This window comes from Myotis daubentonii, chromosome X (genome assembly GCF_963259705.1).
Source record: "Myotis daubentonii chromosome X, mMyoDau2.1, whole genome shotgun sequence".
NCBI lineage: Eukaryota > Metazoa > Chordata > Mammalia > Chiroptera > Vespertilionidae > Myotis > Myotis daubentonii.
The window spans coordinates 1,189,527-1,203,568 of NC_081861.1; the positions used below are offsets into that span (position 1 = coordinate 1,189,527).

Genomic DNA, 14,042 nt, shown 5'->3' on the forward strand with positions numbered 1-14,042 from the left:
TTTCCATAGCTGTTCTCAAGTTGCCTATTTAAACTCTGAAAAGTGCCCTAATTTGAAGTTTCTGAAATTAGGTAGGGAAATTAGTTTGTAGGCCATTTCTCCTTTGTCTTTTCAAGTTGAGTAAACACTATTTTTGGTCCAACCTCAAAACCTTCGATCATTTTAGCACCTTTCATTGACACCTCCTTCTAGTTCCATTCTTTCTTTCTTTGCGTGTGATCAAACCATAGACACATTTTTAGTCTGACAGATGTATATTGTGGGGAGCAGCTACAGCGTTTGGACAGGTTCAAGCCTGGGACTAATGAGAGGGCACGATCCTTTTGTGGCAAAGCCACGTGCACGTCCCAGCACAATTCTAGCCAAAGGCTATGGTTGTGAGCTTGAACCTATGGTTCAAACCTGTGGTCCCATGTGGCTAAGTGATAGGGGCTGTGGGAGGTGCAGCAAGTAAATAAAGCTTGATCAGGTGCATGTAATTGAGCAGATTCGAAACCCTCCTGGAATCTGGCTATAAAATAGACTCGGCTTTTGTCCATGGTGCTGTCTCTCCATCAGAGAGCAGTGTCCCACCCAGACCCAGCTTTATTCTCTTGTCTGTCTTTTCTCCATCCTTCACCACCCCCTCTCAGGTTCACCCATGGCCATGCTGGCATGGCACAGTATATAACGGATACCTATAGTTCAATGCCAAGGCCATCTAAAAGTCCCATTGCTATTGGTTTTATTTTTAAATATATCTTCATTGATTTCAGAGAGGAAGGGAGAGGGAGAGAGAGAGACATCAATGAAGAGAAAGATTCATTGACCAGCTGCCTCCTACACGCCCCCTACTGGGGATCAAGCCAGCAATCTGGGCATGTGCCCTTGATTGGAATAGAACCCAGGATCCTTTCATCTGAAGGCTGACACTCTACCCACTGAGCCAAACCAGCTAGGGCCATTGCTATCTGTTTTAAACTGAGGCAGCAGTAAAAATGAATACAACACATGCACAGGCTCTTAAGCTGCTACTAGCATTTGTTTTGTTGATCAATACTGTCAAATCTGAAAGAATGGTTTACTTTTCTCAAAAACGGAAAAGGATGTTTTTATATAAGACCTCTAAGCTTGTAACTACCTTGAAGAAAATCAATCAATAAATAGTACACTAGTTCACCCCTCTAACTAATGGCTTGTGTTCCAGACTGCCCTTTCATTGTGCTTTAACCACAATAAAATGTGTTCCATTAAAATTTAATTTTCGGAGCAAATTCTGAAGAATTGAAAATAAGGTATCATAACAAAATCAGAAAGAACAGTTAATTTAAAACTGATAGACACAGACAACAGTATGGTGATTACCAGAGGGAAAGGGGGTGGGGGAGGTAGTTGAGGATAAAGGGGGGATAAACGGTGATGGAAGGAGACTGGACTTGGGCCAGTGAACACACACTATAGTATACAGATGGTGCATTGTAGAATTGTACACCCGCAGCCTATATAATTTTATTAACCAATGTCACTAACAAATCCAATACATATTAAAAAAAGAAAATTATTTTAATACTTATATCTGTATAATAGTTCATAATGTCCAAAGTGCTTTGACATTTATTGCCTTATGTGATGGCACAATAACTGTTCTCTGTAGGCAAATATTTTCATATTTGAAGAAGCACAGTCGCAGCAGGGGTGAGTGACCCTGGGGCCACAGCAGTGAGCAGAGGACAGAGAGTCCCAGGGCCCAGGTCTCTGATAACCCACTGCAGACTGGCCCTCTCAGGAAGCACGTTTCTCCGTCATCAAGGTACCCGAATCATTTGCATCTGGTAATGAGATGATATCCAATTTCTGTTCTCTCTTTCATCTCAATTTTACCATATAAAGTTTATTTTCTTTTTTAAAATATATTTTTATTACTTTCATAGAGGAAGGGAGAGGGAGAGAGAGAAATATCAATGATGAGAATCAGAGATCAACTGCCGCCTGCACGCCCCCTACTGGGGATCAAGCCTATAACCTGGGCATGTGCCCTTGACCGGGAATTGAACCCTGACCTCCTGGTTCAGAGGTCGACGCTCAACCACTGAGCTGGGCATAAGGCTTATTTTCTGAGGCCTTGATCCAAACTCTCACAATGAAGAATTTATTAGAAAGTAATCAAGCTTTGCCTCCAGAATAGTATTGTACTTTAATTTTGCATACTTCATTTGGTAATCAAGTTTGTATCTAAAAATCAGGATGATAATTGTAACTCTCAACATGCCTACTTTTTCTAAGAATCTCACTGATATAAATGGGTTTCTCGAAAGTTTCCTGCTACTATTAAGAAATAATCAAAAAAGCAGAAAACTGTCAACAGTTTCAACAGTTTTCTGAGTCTATTTCTTTTTTTATTTTTACTGAAATTATTGGGGTGACATGGGTAAGATGATATAGAGTTTAGGTGTACAATTCTGTCATACATCATCTGCATATGGCTTTGTGTGCCCACCACCCAAAGTCAAATCATCTTCCGTCACCATAGATTTGCCCCCCTTGACCTTAACCCCGCCACCCCTCTTCCCTCTGGTAGCCACCATGCTGGTCTGTGTCTATGGCTTTCGGTGTCAAAGTCCTTTAAATACCCTTCCGCTGGCTAAGTGCGTCTTCACACAAGTGGGAGGAGGCTTACACTTCAATAGCCGTTAACTTGTATGTGGTAGGCAGCCCCTAAGATGGCCTCCGACATCCCTGCCTCGTGCTAGTCATGCTCTTGTATCAGCAGCCCCTTCCCCGGAGTGTGGCTTGGACTTAACTCACTTGTAAGGAACAGAAAAGGGCAGAAGTGCTAGGATGTCACGTCCAAGATTAGGTTATAAAGACCGCGGCTTCTCTCAGGCTCTCCCTTCTCCTTTTCTCCTCCTTCTCTGATCATTCATGCTGGGAGAGCGGGCCTCTGTGTTGTGAGCAGCCCTGTGGACAGGCCCCACAGCCAGCGAGGGGCTGAAGGCTGCCAACAACCACGTGAGTGAGCCTGGAAGAGGACCCGCCCCCCCGCCCCGCCACGGTTGGGCCTTCACATGCGATCGCAGCTCTGGATGCCGGCTTGACTGCAGTCTCCTTTTAAGCAGATGAAAATTCCCTCTTCATTGAGGGTGGGTGATCAGACATGGGCACTGCATGGTCATTCTTTTCTCTTTTATTTGCAGCACCTGGGCAGTTTCTAAGCCCACAGAAACTGTGAGATGATAAACGCTGCTTTGCGGTCATTCATGATATAGCAACAGAGGATACGCGGTAAGAGTGTTGTAGTCACGCACCATTTAACGACGGTCAGGTTCATGACAGACCACATAGATAGACCGGAGCTGAAAGTGCCCATTGCCTAGGCATGTGGCTGTCATGATGTCGTGGGCAGTGCGTTCCTCACATATTTGTGGTGACACTGGTTCACATGGGCCTGCGGTGCTGCCAGTCACATAAAGCACACGCACTGCACACAGTTACAGCCGGAGCCCTGGCACCAGGTGTGTGCAGGTGCACTGTTGGGTGTCTGCACGGCGACGACATGGCCTTATGACACATTTCTCAGGATGCACCCTGTTGCTAAGGGGCAGAGGACTCGGTTAAATCAGCTATAGTTTGAGCTACACCTAATGTAACAAAACCCATGCCCAGGAATTCAATTATGAGCTTCTAGACTTTCTAATTTATCTCTGTCCCTCCAGTGAGCACAACATGAAGGAAAACTCTAAAATTGTCTCAATCAGAATTCCAGCTAAAAGGAAAGAATAAACCTTTATTCTTTCCTTTTAGCTGGAATTCTGATTGAGACAATTTTAGAGTCCTATGCAGTTTTAAGAAATAATACAGGGATCTCTTGCACACATTGCTCAGTTTCTCTGCTGGTAACAACCAGATACTGACAGTGGCACGATCTGCCTACCTCATTCAGATGGCCTACGTTTTACTTGTACGTGTGTGTGTGTGTGTGTAATTTCTTACATACCTTTTACTTTAATATTCCTATACTCAACATCCCTTTGCAATTAAAATCTACACGTTACATGATTCTTTATAAATGTTCTTTCTGGAGGTAAAAGTTGTTAAGAGACAGGGATTCGTATTTTATTTCATAGCTCAATGTTAATAAACTGAAAAGAGAGTCAATACTGGAAAGTAATAAAAACCGCTCACAGCTTATGTGAGTGTCAAAGGCAAATTCACTTACCCGCAGCTTTCTTGAAAGCAAACTATAAAGTAAAATGTTACCCTTCCCCCAGAATTAATGTTTGTGCTTGAAACTCATCTGTGAAATCATATTAAATGCAGTTACAATTTTAACACTGCCTCTTTGTCCTCTTATAACAGAAGTGAGAAGTTAATATTCTCGATATAGCAATGCCTCAGGAAACCAACACGCCCAAGTTTTGAAGTGATGATCCGGCAGTGTTAAAATTCGTGATTAAACATCGAAACACAGACAAGCCAAGGAAAAAGTCAAGCTGCTTATGAACCATGCAAAGCCAAACACTGGTGCATAAAAGAGAAATCTTAGAGGAAAACGAAGGGATACCTACTTTCTGCGGCTAGAAGTCCTAGAAGGAAGGCAGCATATGGACAAACGACAAACAGTATGATTTTAGAGCAAGCAGGTTATTAAGCCACAGAAGCATGGGCCCAGCTGAGCCCAAAGACAGCCCCCACGTGGCCTGAGCACATTCAGTGGGACTGTTGGGGTTTCAGGCATCCAAGTGCTGGGTTCTGATTCTGCCCTCTCTGATGGGCACGATGAGAACAGAACGTTTCCACTTTGGGTTATCAAGTAACAAAGCTACCATATGCTGCTTAGCAGAAGATTAATCGAAACAAATTTGAGTGAATATATTAAACTAATTTGAATCATCAAAATAGAAGAGAAGCTCATCTAAAAATTGCTTTACAATGTAAGCAGCATTCATACATATGTTAAGAGTCTTCTTTAGATGGCCAACGGGGAAGCGGATTTGTTTTAAATTCGTTTTTAAATTGCGATTTGAGGGAGAATTTTGGGGGGACCAGAATAGAATTGTTAGCTCTTCATGTTGTGAAACAGGTCATTAAAAAATCGAAGTACCTAGCATTTATGATTGTTTCAGAGAAAGAATAGAAAAGGCATTAGGTAAAGATGGAAAACAGTCCATCTTAAGAAAGGGTAGTTGGTGACCCTACACTGTTCTCTCTCTAACCCTCCTTGCCCACCCTCTTACCACCCCCGCCCCAAGCTCATGCTTTATGCGCTCTCTGTTTTGTACTGTAAACAAACCCAGGCACATGTAAACAGAGAGACAGTGCAAAGGACAACATGGGGAACTTAAAATCAATGGTGCAGAATTTAAGGATTAGAATGAAATAGAGAAGAATGTAGGTTTTAATGAATGAAAATCTTCAAAAGTAAGGATGAGATAAAAAATAAAAATGAGTTCATTTAGGGTAGATCAGACATGCACACTACATAATCATTCTTTTCTCTTTTATCTGCAGCGCCTGGACAGTGCTAGCTAAAACATTTTGAAGACATTTAGCACATCAGATGAAGATAGAGACTGCTTACAAGATCATTAAGATCCAGAAAATTTAAAAAAGACAAAAAAAGGGGGGGGGTGTGGCTGCAGGAAAGGGAAGAAGAAATGCAAAACCAAGCGACTAATTGAGGTGCGGGCTTGTGGGCTCACTGCTGGGCAGGGTAAGAAATGTCACTTTTGCTTAAAAAGCAAGTACTGTAATCAGACAAGATTTAAGCACACCATTTAGAGGCTGCAGTGGAAAAGAGGAGACGCTGGGCAACAGAAGCGAATTTAATAGGAAGTGAGCTTGTCTGTAAGGAAGGACGTGCTTTCCTGGTGCGGAAAGGGAAGGCCAGCTTTGCACAGACAGGAAATGGAGCTCAGGATGGTCTCGCTGGGCGGAGGCGCGCATTAAGGGGACGCATGAGCGACCAGGGCCGTGAGCCCTTACAGGGACCACATGGCTCTGCAGGTCCATGTCTCAAGATGGAAATGGTATTAGAGGCTTTGATCTAAAAAAACTCGAAATACAGCCCACGTATGTGACTATGTCATGCAGTCCCAGTGCAACATAACACCATTCCTGGAGCTGCTCCCTGGAGACAGGGCCAACTGTAAACGGAGTGGGAGGCCCGCCCGGCGTGGCTCAGGGATTGACCGTTGATCTATGAACCGGGAGGTCACAGTTTGATTCCTGGTCAAGGGCACAGGCCCCGGTTGTGGGCTCCATGCCCAGTAGGGGGTGTGCAGGGGGCAGCCGGTCCATGATTCTATCATTGATGTTTCTCTCTCTCTCTCTCTCTCTCTCTCTCTCTCTCTCTCTCTTCCTCTCTGATATTAATTAAAAAAATAATTAAAAAACCTGATCTTGGAATTAAGCAAACAAACAGACAAAAAAAAAAGGACTTAAAAAAATAAATCGAGTATGAGAAGAGAAGGAGGATCCGAGCTGAGAACAAGAAGCCACAGGTGAAGGGAACAAGAGGCAGACAGCCCGGCCTCCTCCTCGGTCTCTTCTCTAAGATTGCCACTTCTGAGTGTTTTGGGAAATCACCTACACTCAGAAGAGGAAGCTTCACATCCCAATTGCTAAGAGTCAAAATGAGGAACTACAGGGGTGGGCAAAAGGTAGGTGCCGAGTTGTTCATATTGAAAAGAACACAGTGATTAATAAAAAACCAGACGAGAATAAATCCTGGGTTTCATGTACTCACAACTGTCAGCCTACTTTTGCCCCAGCCTGTGTAGAGCTGCCGCCAGGGGAACTGTGAGCCTGGTATTCTGCACAAGGTGGAAGCATGTGCGCACATGTATGAACAGAGGGGAGGAGCACAGGGAAGGATAAGCAGCTCATGCTTCAGGAAGGGCCTGGGCCGGATTCCGATGGTGCTCTATGAACACTGAATGAGCCGGTTCAAGAGTACAAAAATCAAGTCAACAGGCAAAGTCAACCACGTGGCAAACACTGAGGGGCTTTAATGAAAGAAGGAAAGGCAGAGGGCAGAGGACATATTAAGCAGGAGTTAAATTAATAAAGAAATACATAAAATTAAAAACTATTACACACATGCATTTATCCTATATAATAAAAACCTAATATGCTAAGTGTCCGGTCATCCAGTTGATCGGGCCTAAGCTGGCAGACGGACATCCCTCAAGGGGTCCTGGACTGTGAGAGGGCGCAGGCCGGGCTGAGGGACACCCCCTTCAGTGCACGAATTTCATGTACTGGGCCTCTAGTATATACATATATATGGATCCCATAGATTTTTTTAGTAAGTGGTACTTGAGAATATCTCACTGGTAAGATGAAAATCTGAGCATTTTATAATATAATTTTGTGAACACAGTTGGGTATTTCAGAAATACATACCTACACATACATTTCATCGAAATAGGTAACTCTTCTATGTTCTTCTCCCGTGAATGCTTGAATACATGTGTTAGAGACTTTATAAAAAGAGAAGAACCTGGAAATTGTTTCAAGAGATAACTCACAAGACAGCTTTACATGGAAAGATTCCATTAAAAGCAGTGTTGTGGCAAAGTCTGATCTGCTATGGTTGACAGGGGGGAAATCTTACACCAGAACTTTTTATTGAGGTCCAAGGTAATCAGAAAGATCCAAAAAGATGGATTACGGTGTGGGATGGATGAAGTGCAACCCTGGGTCTGGAGTGGCGGAAGGGGAAGAAGCATCCTGAGGTGAAAAGAAACAAGTGAAATGAAAAGGAACCAGACACATGTGGATAGTATTTGGTTGCTGACAGACTTCCTTAGAATCGCTTAGAGGATCTGACTAGTTCCACTGAAAAAGGCCGATTCCGAATGGAAGAGAAAGGATGTAGACACCAAATGATTCACACCGGCGAATGGATGAATGGTCCAGTTACCTGAGGAGGTAGGGTCTTCGGAGAAATCTGGCAACTCTTCAGGGGGATCCCCATAGAATGAGTTGAATTTGTGACTTGACACAGCTGCTAGGACTGCACCCTAAAGCAAAGAGATGAAAAAACTAAAATAAATACATAAATATAAAAATTAATTAACAAATGGTTACTTACTAGTAAGGATTATTCAGAAAAGTCAACTATATAGGACATGACAACTAGAAAAGATGTAGTTTTAAATAATTTCCTTTTAAAAAATATATCTTTATTGATTTCAGAGAGGAAGGGAGAGGGAGGGAGAGATAGAAACATCAGTGATGACAGAGAATCATGGATCGGCTGCCTCCTGCATGCCCCACACTGGGGATTGAGCCCGCAACCTGGGCCTGTGCCCTGACTGGGAACTGAACCATGACCTCCTGGTTCATAGGTTGACGCTCAAGCACTGAGCTAGGATAGCCGGGGTAGTTTTAAATAGTTTCTGACTCCTTCAAATCAATCACATGTGCATATGCCAGAATAACACTGTTGGGGATTGCAAAAGTATATGCGACCATTTACATCTGGAACTCAAACACATACCACAAACGGAATATTCTGCAGTCTCTATAAAAAGATGCTGCAGAGGAATGTCTAAAGAAATGGAAAGATGCTTGTGATGAATGACATAAAAGAGCTTTAGAACAATCTATAGTATGGTCTCATTTTCGGAAAAAAGGGTTAATCTACATATATAAAAGGCTAATATGCAAAGTGTCCTCTTGGGAGTTTGACCGGGAGTTTGGTCGCTCACTATGATGTGTGCTGACCACCAGGGGATGATGCGGAACAAAGGAAGGCCCTGGCCAGCAGCTGGCAGCCAGGGAAGGAAAGCCCCAGCCAGCAGCCAGAAGGAAGGCCCTGATAGTCGGCCAGGCCTAGGGACCCTACCTGTGCATGAATTCTGTGCACTGGGCCTCTAGTATAGATAAAAGAGACTGAACATATACCAAAATGTTATCAGCAATAATGATCTCTGGGTAGTAGGAATATGAGGCACTTTTCTTTTTTTAAGCCTTTCCCCCCTTTCCTTTTGTTGTTAACAATGACTATGTGTTGCTCTTTTAAAAAAATATGTATTTTATTGATTTTTACAGAGAGGAAGGGAGAGGGATAGAGAGTTAGAAACATCGATGAGAGAGAAACATCGATCAGCTGCCTCCTGCACGCTCCCCACTGGGGATGTGCCCGCAACCAAGGTACATGCCCTTGGCCGGAATAGAACCTGGGACCCCTAAGACTGCAGGCCGACGCTCTATCCACTGAGCCACACCGGTTAGGGCTGTGTTGCTCTTGTCAGGCCACACAGAAGAACCAAGTACATGTGACTCTTTTAAACCGCATGCACAGCCTCTCCTGGCTCCTAGTGAGTCACACTGCGTGCACGACATCCCTCAGGACTGCTGGGCGGAAAATGGCTGGGAATTGTTGTTGCAGTAACTAGAAAAACCATAAAAGTTATTTTGTAAAAATGTTCCACTCTTCGGGTGTGTTCCTTGGCTCTGTCACTTTCCGGCCATACGAAGCTACCCGAGCCAATCAGTTAACCCCTTCAGCTTTCTCCTTTGTAAAGTGGGGATATTAAAACTGATATAACTTAGCGTAGGGTCGTCAAAAGTCATAATGTCTGAAAGTGTCCGCAAACTGTAAAGCAGTTTGTAAATGCAAATAATTGCGAACTCTACACAGCTAGAACATGAGCACAGCCCTTGGCTGCTCATTTAGGCAATCTCAGTATCAATGCACTGAAGTAGGCTTAAGTCTAAAATATTGAACTCTTCGGTTTTTCTGAAAAGAAAGAGAAATCTTTTAATTTAATTTTTATTTATTTCAGAGAGGAAGGGAGAGGGAGAGAGAGAGACAGAAACATCAATGATGAGAGAGAATCATTGATGAGCCCGAAACCTGGGTATGTGCCCTTGACCAGAATCGAACCTGGGACCCTTCAGTCCGCAGGTCGACGCTCTATCCACTGAGCCAAACCAGCTAGGGCAGAAAGAAAAATCTTTTATGTTTACAGGCATGTAATAAATATATGAAAACATTAATAGAAATACATTTCTTCAAGATTCTTTTTTTGTGTGTGTGGGGGAGGAATCATGTTAGGGTTTCTTTCTTTTTTTAATCCTCACCTGAGGATATTTTTTCCATTGATTTCCAGAGCGAGTGGAAGAGAGGGGGAGAGAGAAACATCTACACGAGCGAGATAACTGGTTGCCTCCCACATGCCCCCCTATCAGGGCTGGGGAACCTGCAAACAAGGTACGTGCCCTTGACAGGGAACCGAGCCCATGACCCCTTTAGTCCATGGGCCAACATGCTAATCACTGAGAAAACCAGCCAGGACTGGGTTTCTTTCTAAAAAATTGAAATGGAAAGAGACAGACTGCACAGAAAGGGAAGAACAAAAAACAGAAAAGTGATCTTGGTGCTACCATTCCAGGTAACGTTTTAGATTTCTCGAAGTCTAGGGTTAATGCATGAGAGGTTCTTATGCAGAATTTGATGAAAATGTTGAGTTCTTCTTTTCTACAGTTGACGCTTATTTCACTTCACATATTGCATATGTTCCCTAAATGCTGGGTGGGAATGGAATTTTTCTGAATCAAATCATGATTCCCACCCACAGAAACTAAAATTTTAGAGATGCTTTATTTTTACATCCAAGTGAAGTTCAATTCAGTTTCTTAGTACTGAAGTGAAAGATCTAGAAATATTTATACTATTAAGAAAGCACCATGTAAAAGGGCCGAGAGGTAAATTCTTTTATAACAATAGCAGCAAGTTCCTAATTTATCGGTCACATGGCTAGGTTTGTTTATTTAGTTTCCTAAACTTAGTGACTGCGTGTGGTTTGAATTTTCAACACAAAGCTATTAGCAAAACAGCAAAATGGTCCCAAACTCTTTATAGATTTACTAGAGGCCGGGTGCATGAAATTTGTGCATGGGAGGGTGTCCCTCAGCCTGGCCTGCCCCCTCTCAATCTGGGACCCCCTGGGGGATGTCCAACTGCTGGTTTAGGCCCGACCCCACAGGCCCAATAGCCTGCCTGCCTGATCATCCCTAACCACTCGCCTGCCTACCTGATTGCCCCTAACCACTCCCTGCCTGATTGCCCCTAACTGCTCACCTGCTTGCCTGATTGCCCCTAACTACCTCTGCCTTGGCCCCTGCCGCCGCAGCTTTGTCTGGAAGGTCGTTCGGCTGTCTGGTCTAATTAGCATATTATGCTTTTATTATTACAGATAGAATTTTATTAGAGTTTGAGATTCAAGCTTAGAGATGATTAATTCTAAAAGACTCATTTTGCAGATGAGGAAACTGAGTTCAGAGCGGCTTGCCAACTTTGAGATAGAGCCAAGAGTAGATAGAATTGAGGTCCGCTAACTACTCTCCCCAAATCAAGGGTTATTACTATACCATGGGTCAATAATCTTTTTTTTTTTCTGTAAAGGGCCAGAGAGTAAATATTTTAGGGTTGAAGGACATATGTTTTATGTTGCAACTACTCAACTCTGCCATTATAGCGTGAAAGCAGCCATAGACAATACATACGTTAATGTACATGCTGTGTTTCAATAAAACTTTTTATGTAAAAATAGGTGGTGTGCCAGATTTGGTCCCCAGTTCGTAGTTTGCTAACCCCTATAGCTATTAAAGAGATCAGATCTTATACAAGTAGTTTTTCAAACTGCCTACTTTATTAAATCCTTGATAAAAAAATTTTCTAATTTAGTAGGCATACTTTAGTTTGTTTTGAGAGCAAAACATATCAATTTGAATTAAGAAAATTATTCACAATATGTTAAGACAACTAATATTAAAGATGCAATTTTCTACTGAGCAAATTAATCCAGAAAGGAGAAGGTAGATTCTAAACTCAAAGAAAAAGACAACTACAAGTAATTAATTCTTAACTTAATCATAGTTATAGCTCATATGCCAACCATCAAAATGGAATGCTCGCCGCTAAATGATTCTGTGTTTCATTTAAGGAAGTGAAAACAAGAAAATACTTAGCTCAGACTTCTGCTAAGTTAAACTACTCCATGCACTTTAGGAGGCAACCAAGTTAGTAAGTGAGGAACACGAGAGTTGAACACAGATATATGGCTGACTTGAAGACAAGGGCAAAAAACCAACACGTACTCCATTTTTGGTGCCCCTAACTGAGCTCAGAAACCATGAAGTTCGATAGCCACAAGGGCAGGTACATTCTAACAAGTCTAAATACAAGACATACAGTATAAGATGTAGAATAACTGGATTTATACTCAAGTAGCAAGGTCACCCACAGTCATAGTGTAATATACCGAGGGGGGAAAGCCCATCCACGGACATAAAAATAGGAGTGCAACACAGAATTCAAGAGAGGGTCATCTTATACGGATGCAGAACACTGCAGTCAAAGCCTTAAACTGGGAGAGGGCGAGGCTGAACGGAGATAACCAAAAGGCTGGAAAGTCAGCCCAAGGGTTTTGGTTGATTACATGTAAAAATTAGGTAGTAAATGGAAGGGAGGGCGGAGAGACACACAGAGAGAGAAACATCGATGTGAGAGAGACACATCAATCGATTGCCTCCTGCACGAGCCCCAAGCCCCAACTGGGGCTGGGGACCAAGCTTGCATCTGAGGTACGTGCCCTTGACTGGAACTGAACCCACAACCCTTCAGTCCTTGGGTGACACTAAGCACTGAGCAAAACCAGCCAGGGCTAATATTAATAAACTAGAGGCCCAGTGCATGAATTCATGCACCAGTGGGGTCTCTTGGCTTGCGGAATGGGGCTGAAACCAGCTCTCTGACATCCCCGAGGGGTCCCAGATTGCGAGAGGGCACAGGCCAGGCTAAGAGACCCCACTGGTGCACGGTGCACGATCGGGGCCAGGGAGGTACGCAGGAGGTTGGCCAGCTGGGGAGGGACTGCGGGAGGGCTCCAGGGCATGTCCAGCCCATCTCAGTCCCGAATGGCCGGACCCCTGCAGCAAGCTAACCTACTGGTCGGAGCGTCTGCCCCCTGGTGGCCAGTGCACATCATAGCGAGTGGTTGAGTGGCCTTAGCATATCATTAGCATATTATGCTTTGATTGGTTGACTGGACACTTAGCATATTAGGCTTTTATTATATAGGATTAAAATTAAAATGTAAGTAGCTACACACAGCTGGTGGCTGCTGCACTGGGCGGTGCAGTTCTATGAAGTCCTGGAAAACAGCGTTCTTAAGCAAACTTTCTAGTTTGCGCAATTCAGGAGCCCCAGAGACCAATGCATTGGTAAGTCAGGGATGCATGCAGACGATACTTCTGCAATTTGCAAAACCAATAAAAGAAAATTGTAGAAAGTTATCAGGTATCAGACATCTCCCTCACTTTCTGTGTATACAAGGAATACGTGATTTTGTCCCCTACATTCGATCACATGGCTTCAGCTCACTCTTGCTTCTATTTATACAGAATTTCTTCAACATACTCCGCTGCAGGGGGACTTGCTTGCTAAATATAGAAATGATTCTTGAAGCAAAGGGAACGATTTCTAGAACAGACTCACTCCTGAGCCCCTTCCCTCGGGAGACAAGTTCACACACTCACAGACCTCCCCGCTTTCCACCTCCGTGTCTTGCTTAGCACCTCCTTCTAGCACGTGACAGCCAGGGTTAGAGCAAGGGGTGCCTCTTTAAGACACATAGGGCACAGGTTTTCTAGATCTGGATGGCGGTCTGTCCCACCCACCCTCATCATATCTAGTCTCATGCTCAGGGCTGGGCAGTTTGTTAAAGGGAGTATTGTGTCCAGAGGATTTTAAAAAAGGAAGCCTGTAAATTCTAGAGCTTAGCGTTCAATAAAAGGGCACCCCTCTCAAACCAGCATATGAAATGTCTGGCAACCAAAATGGGGAAAAGGAATTGTCCATCATCATTCACAGATGTCCAATCAAGTGATAAAATAAAGAAAAAGAAGTGGACGATGGGAATTCAAATCACAGGCAGGGCTCCATAAATGCTGAAAAAAAATCTAGTTTGAAACACCGTCTGCGAATGATGAGTGCTTTCTACTTATCCACACCGTGTTCGCATCAGGGATTTCGTGTCTCCCGGAGTGTG

General features: G+C 43.4%; 1 protein-coding gene across 11 annotated transcripts in view; it reads right to left on the reverse strand.

The window, feature by feature from the left end:
* Positions 1-14,042, reverse strand: part of CASK (calcium/calmodulin dependent serine protein kinase) — a 277,352-nt gene that overhangs the window by 70,490 nt on the left and 192,820 nt on the right. For all 11 annotated transcript variants that reach the window (XM_059679502.1, XM_059679504.1, XM_059679506.1 and 8 more), the window contains exon 10: positions 7,904-8,003. In XM_059679502.1, coding sequence (XP_059535485.1) covers positions 7,904-8,003 — 100 coding nt within the window. The remainder of the gene's footprint in view (positions 1-7,903; positions 8,004-14,042) is intronic.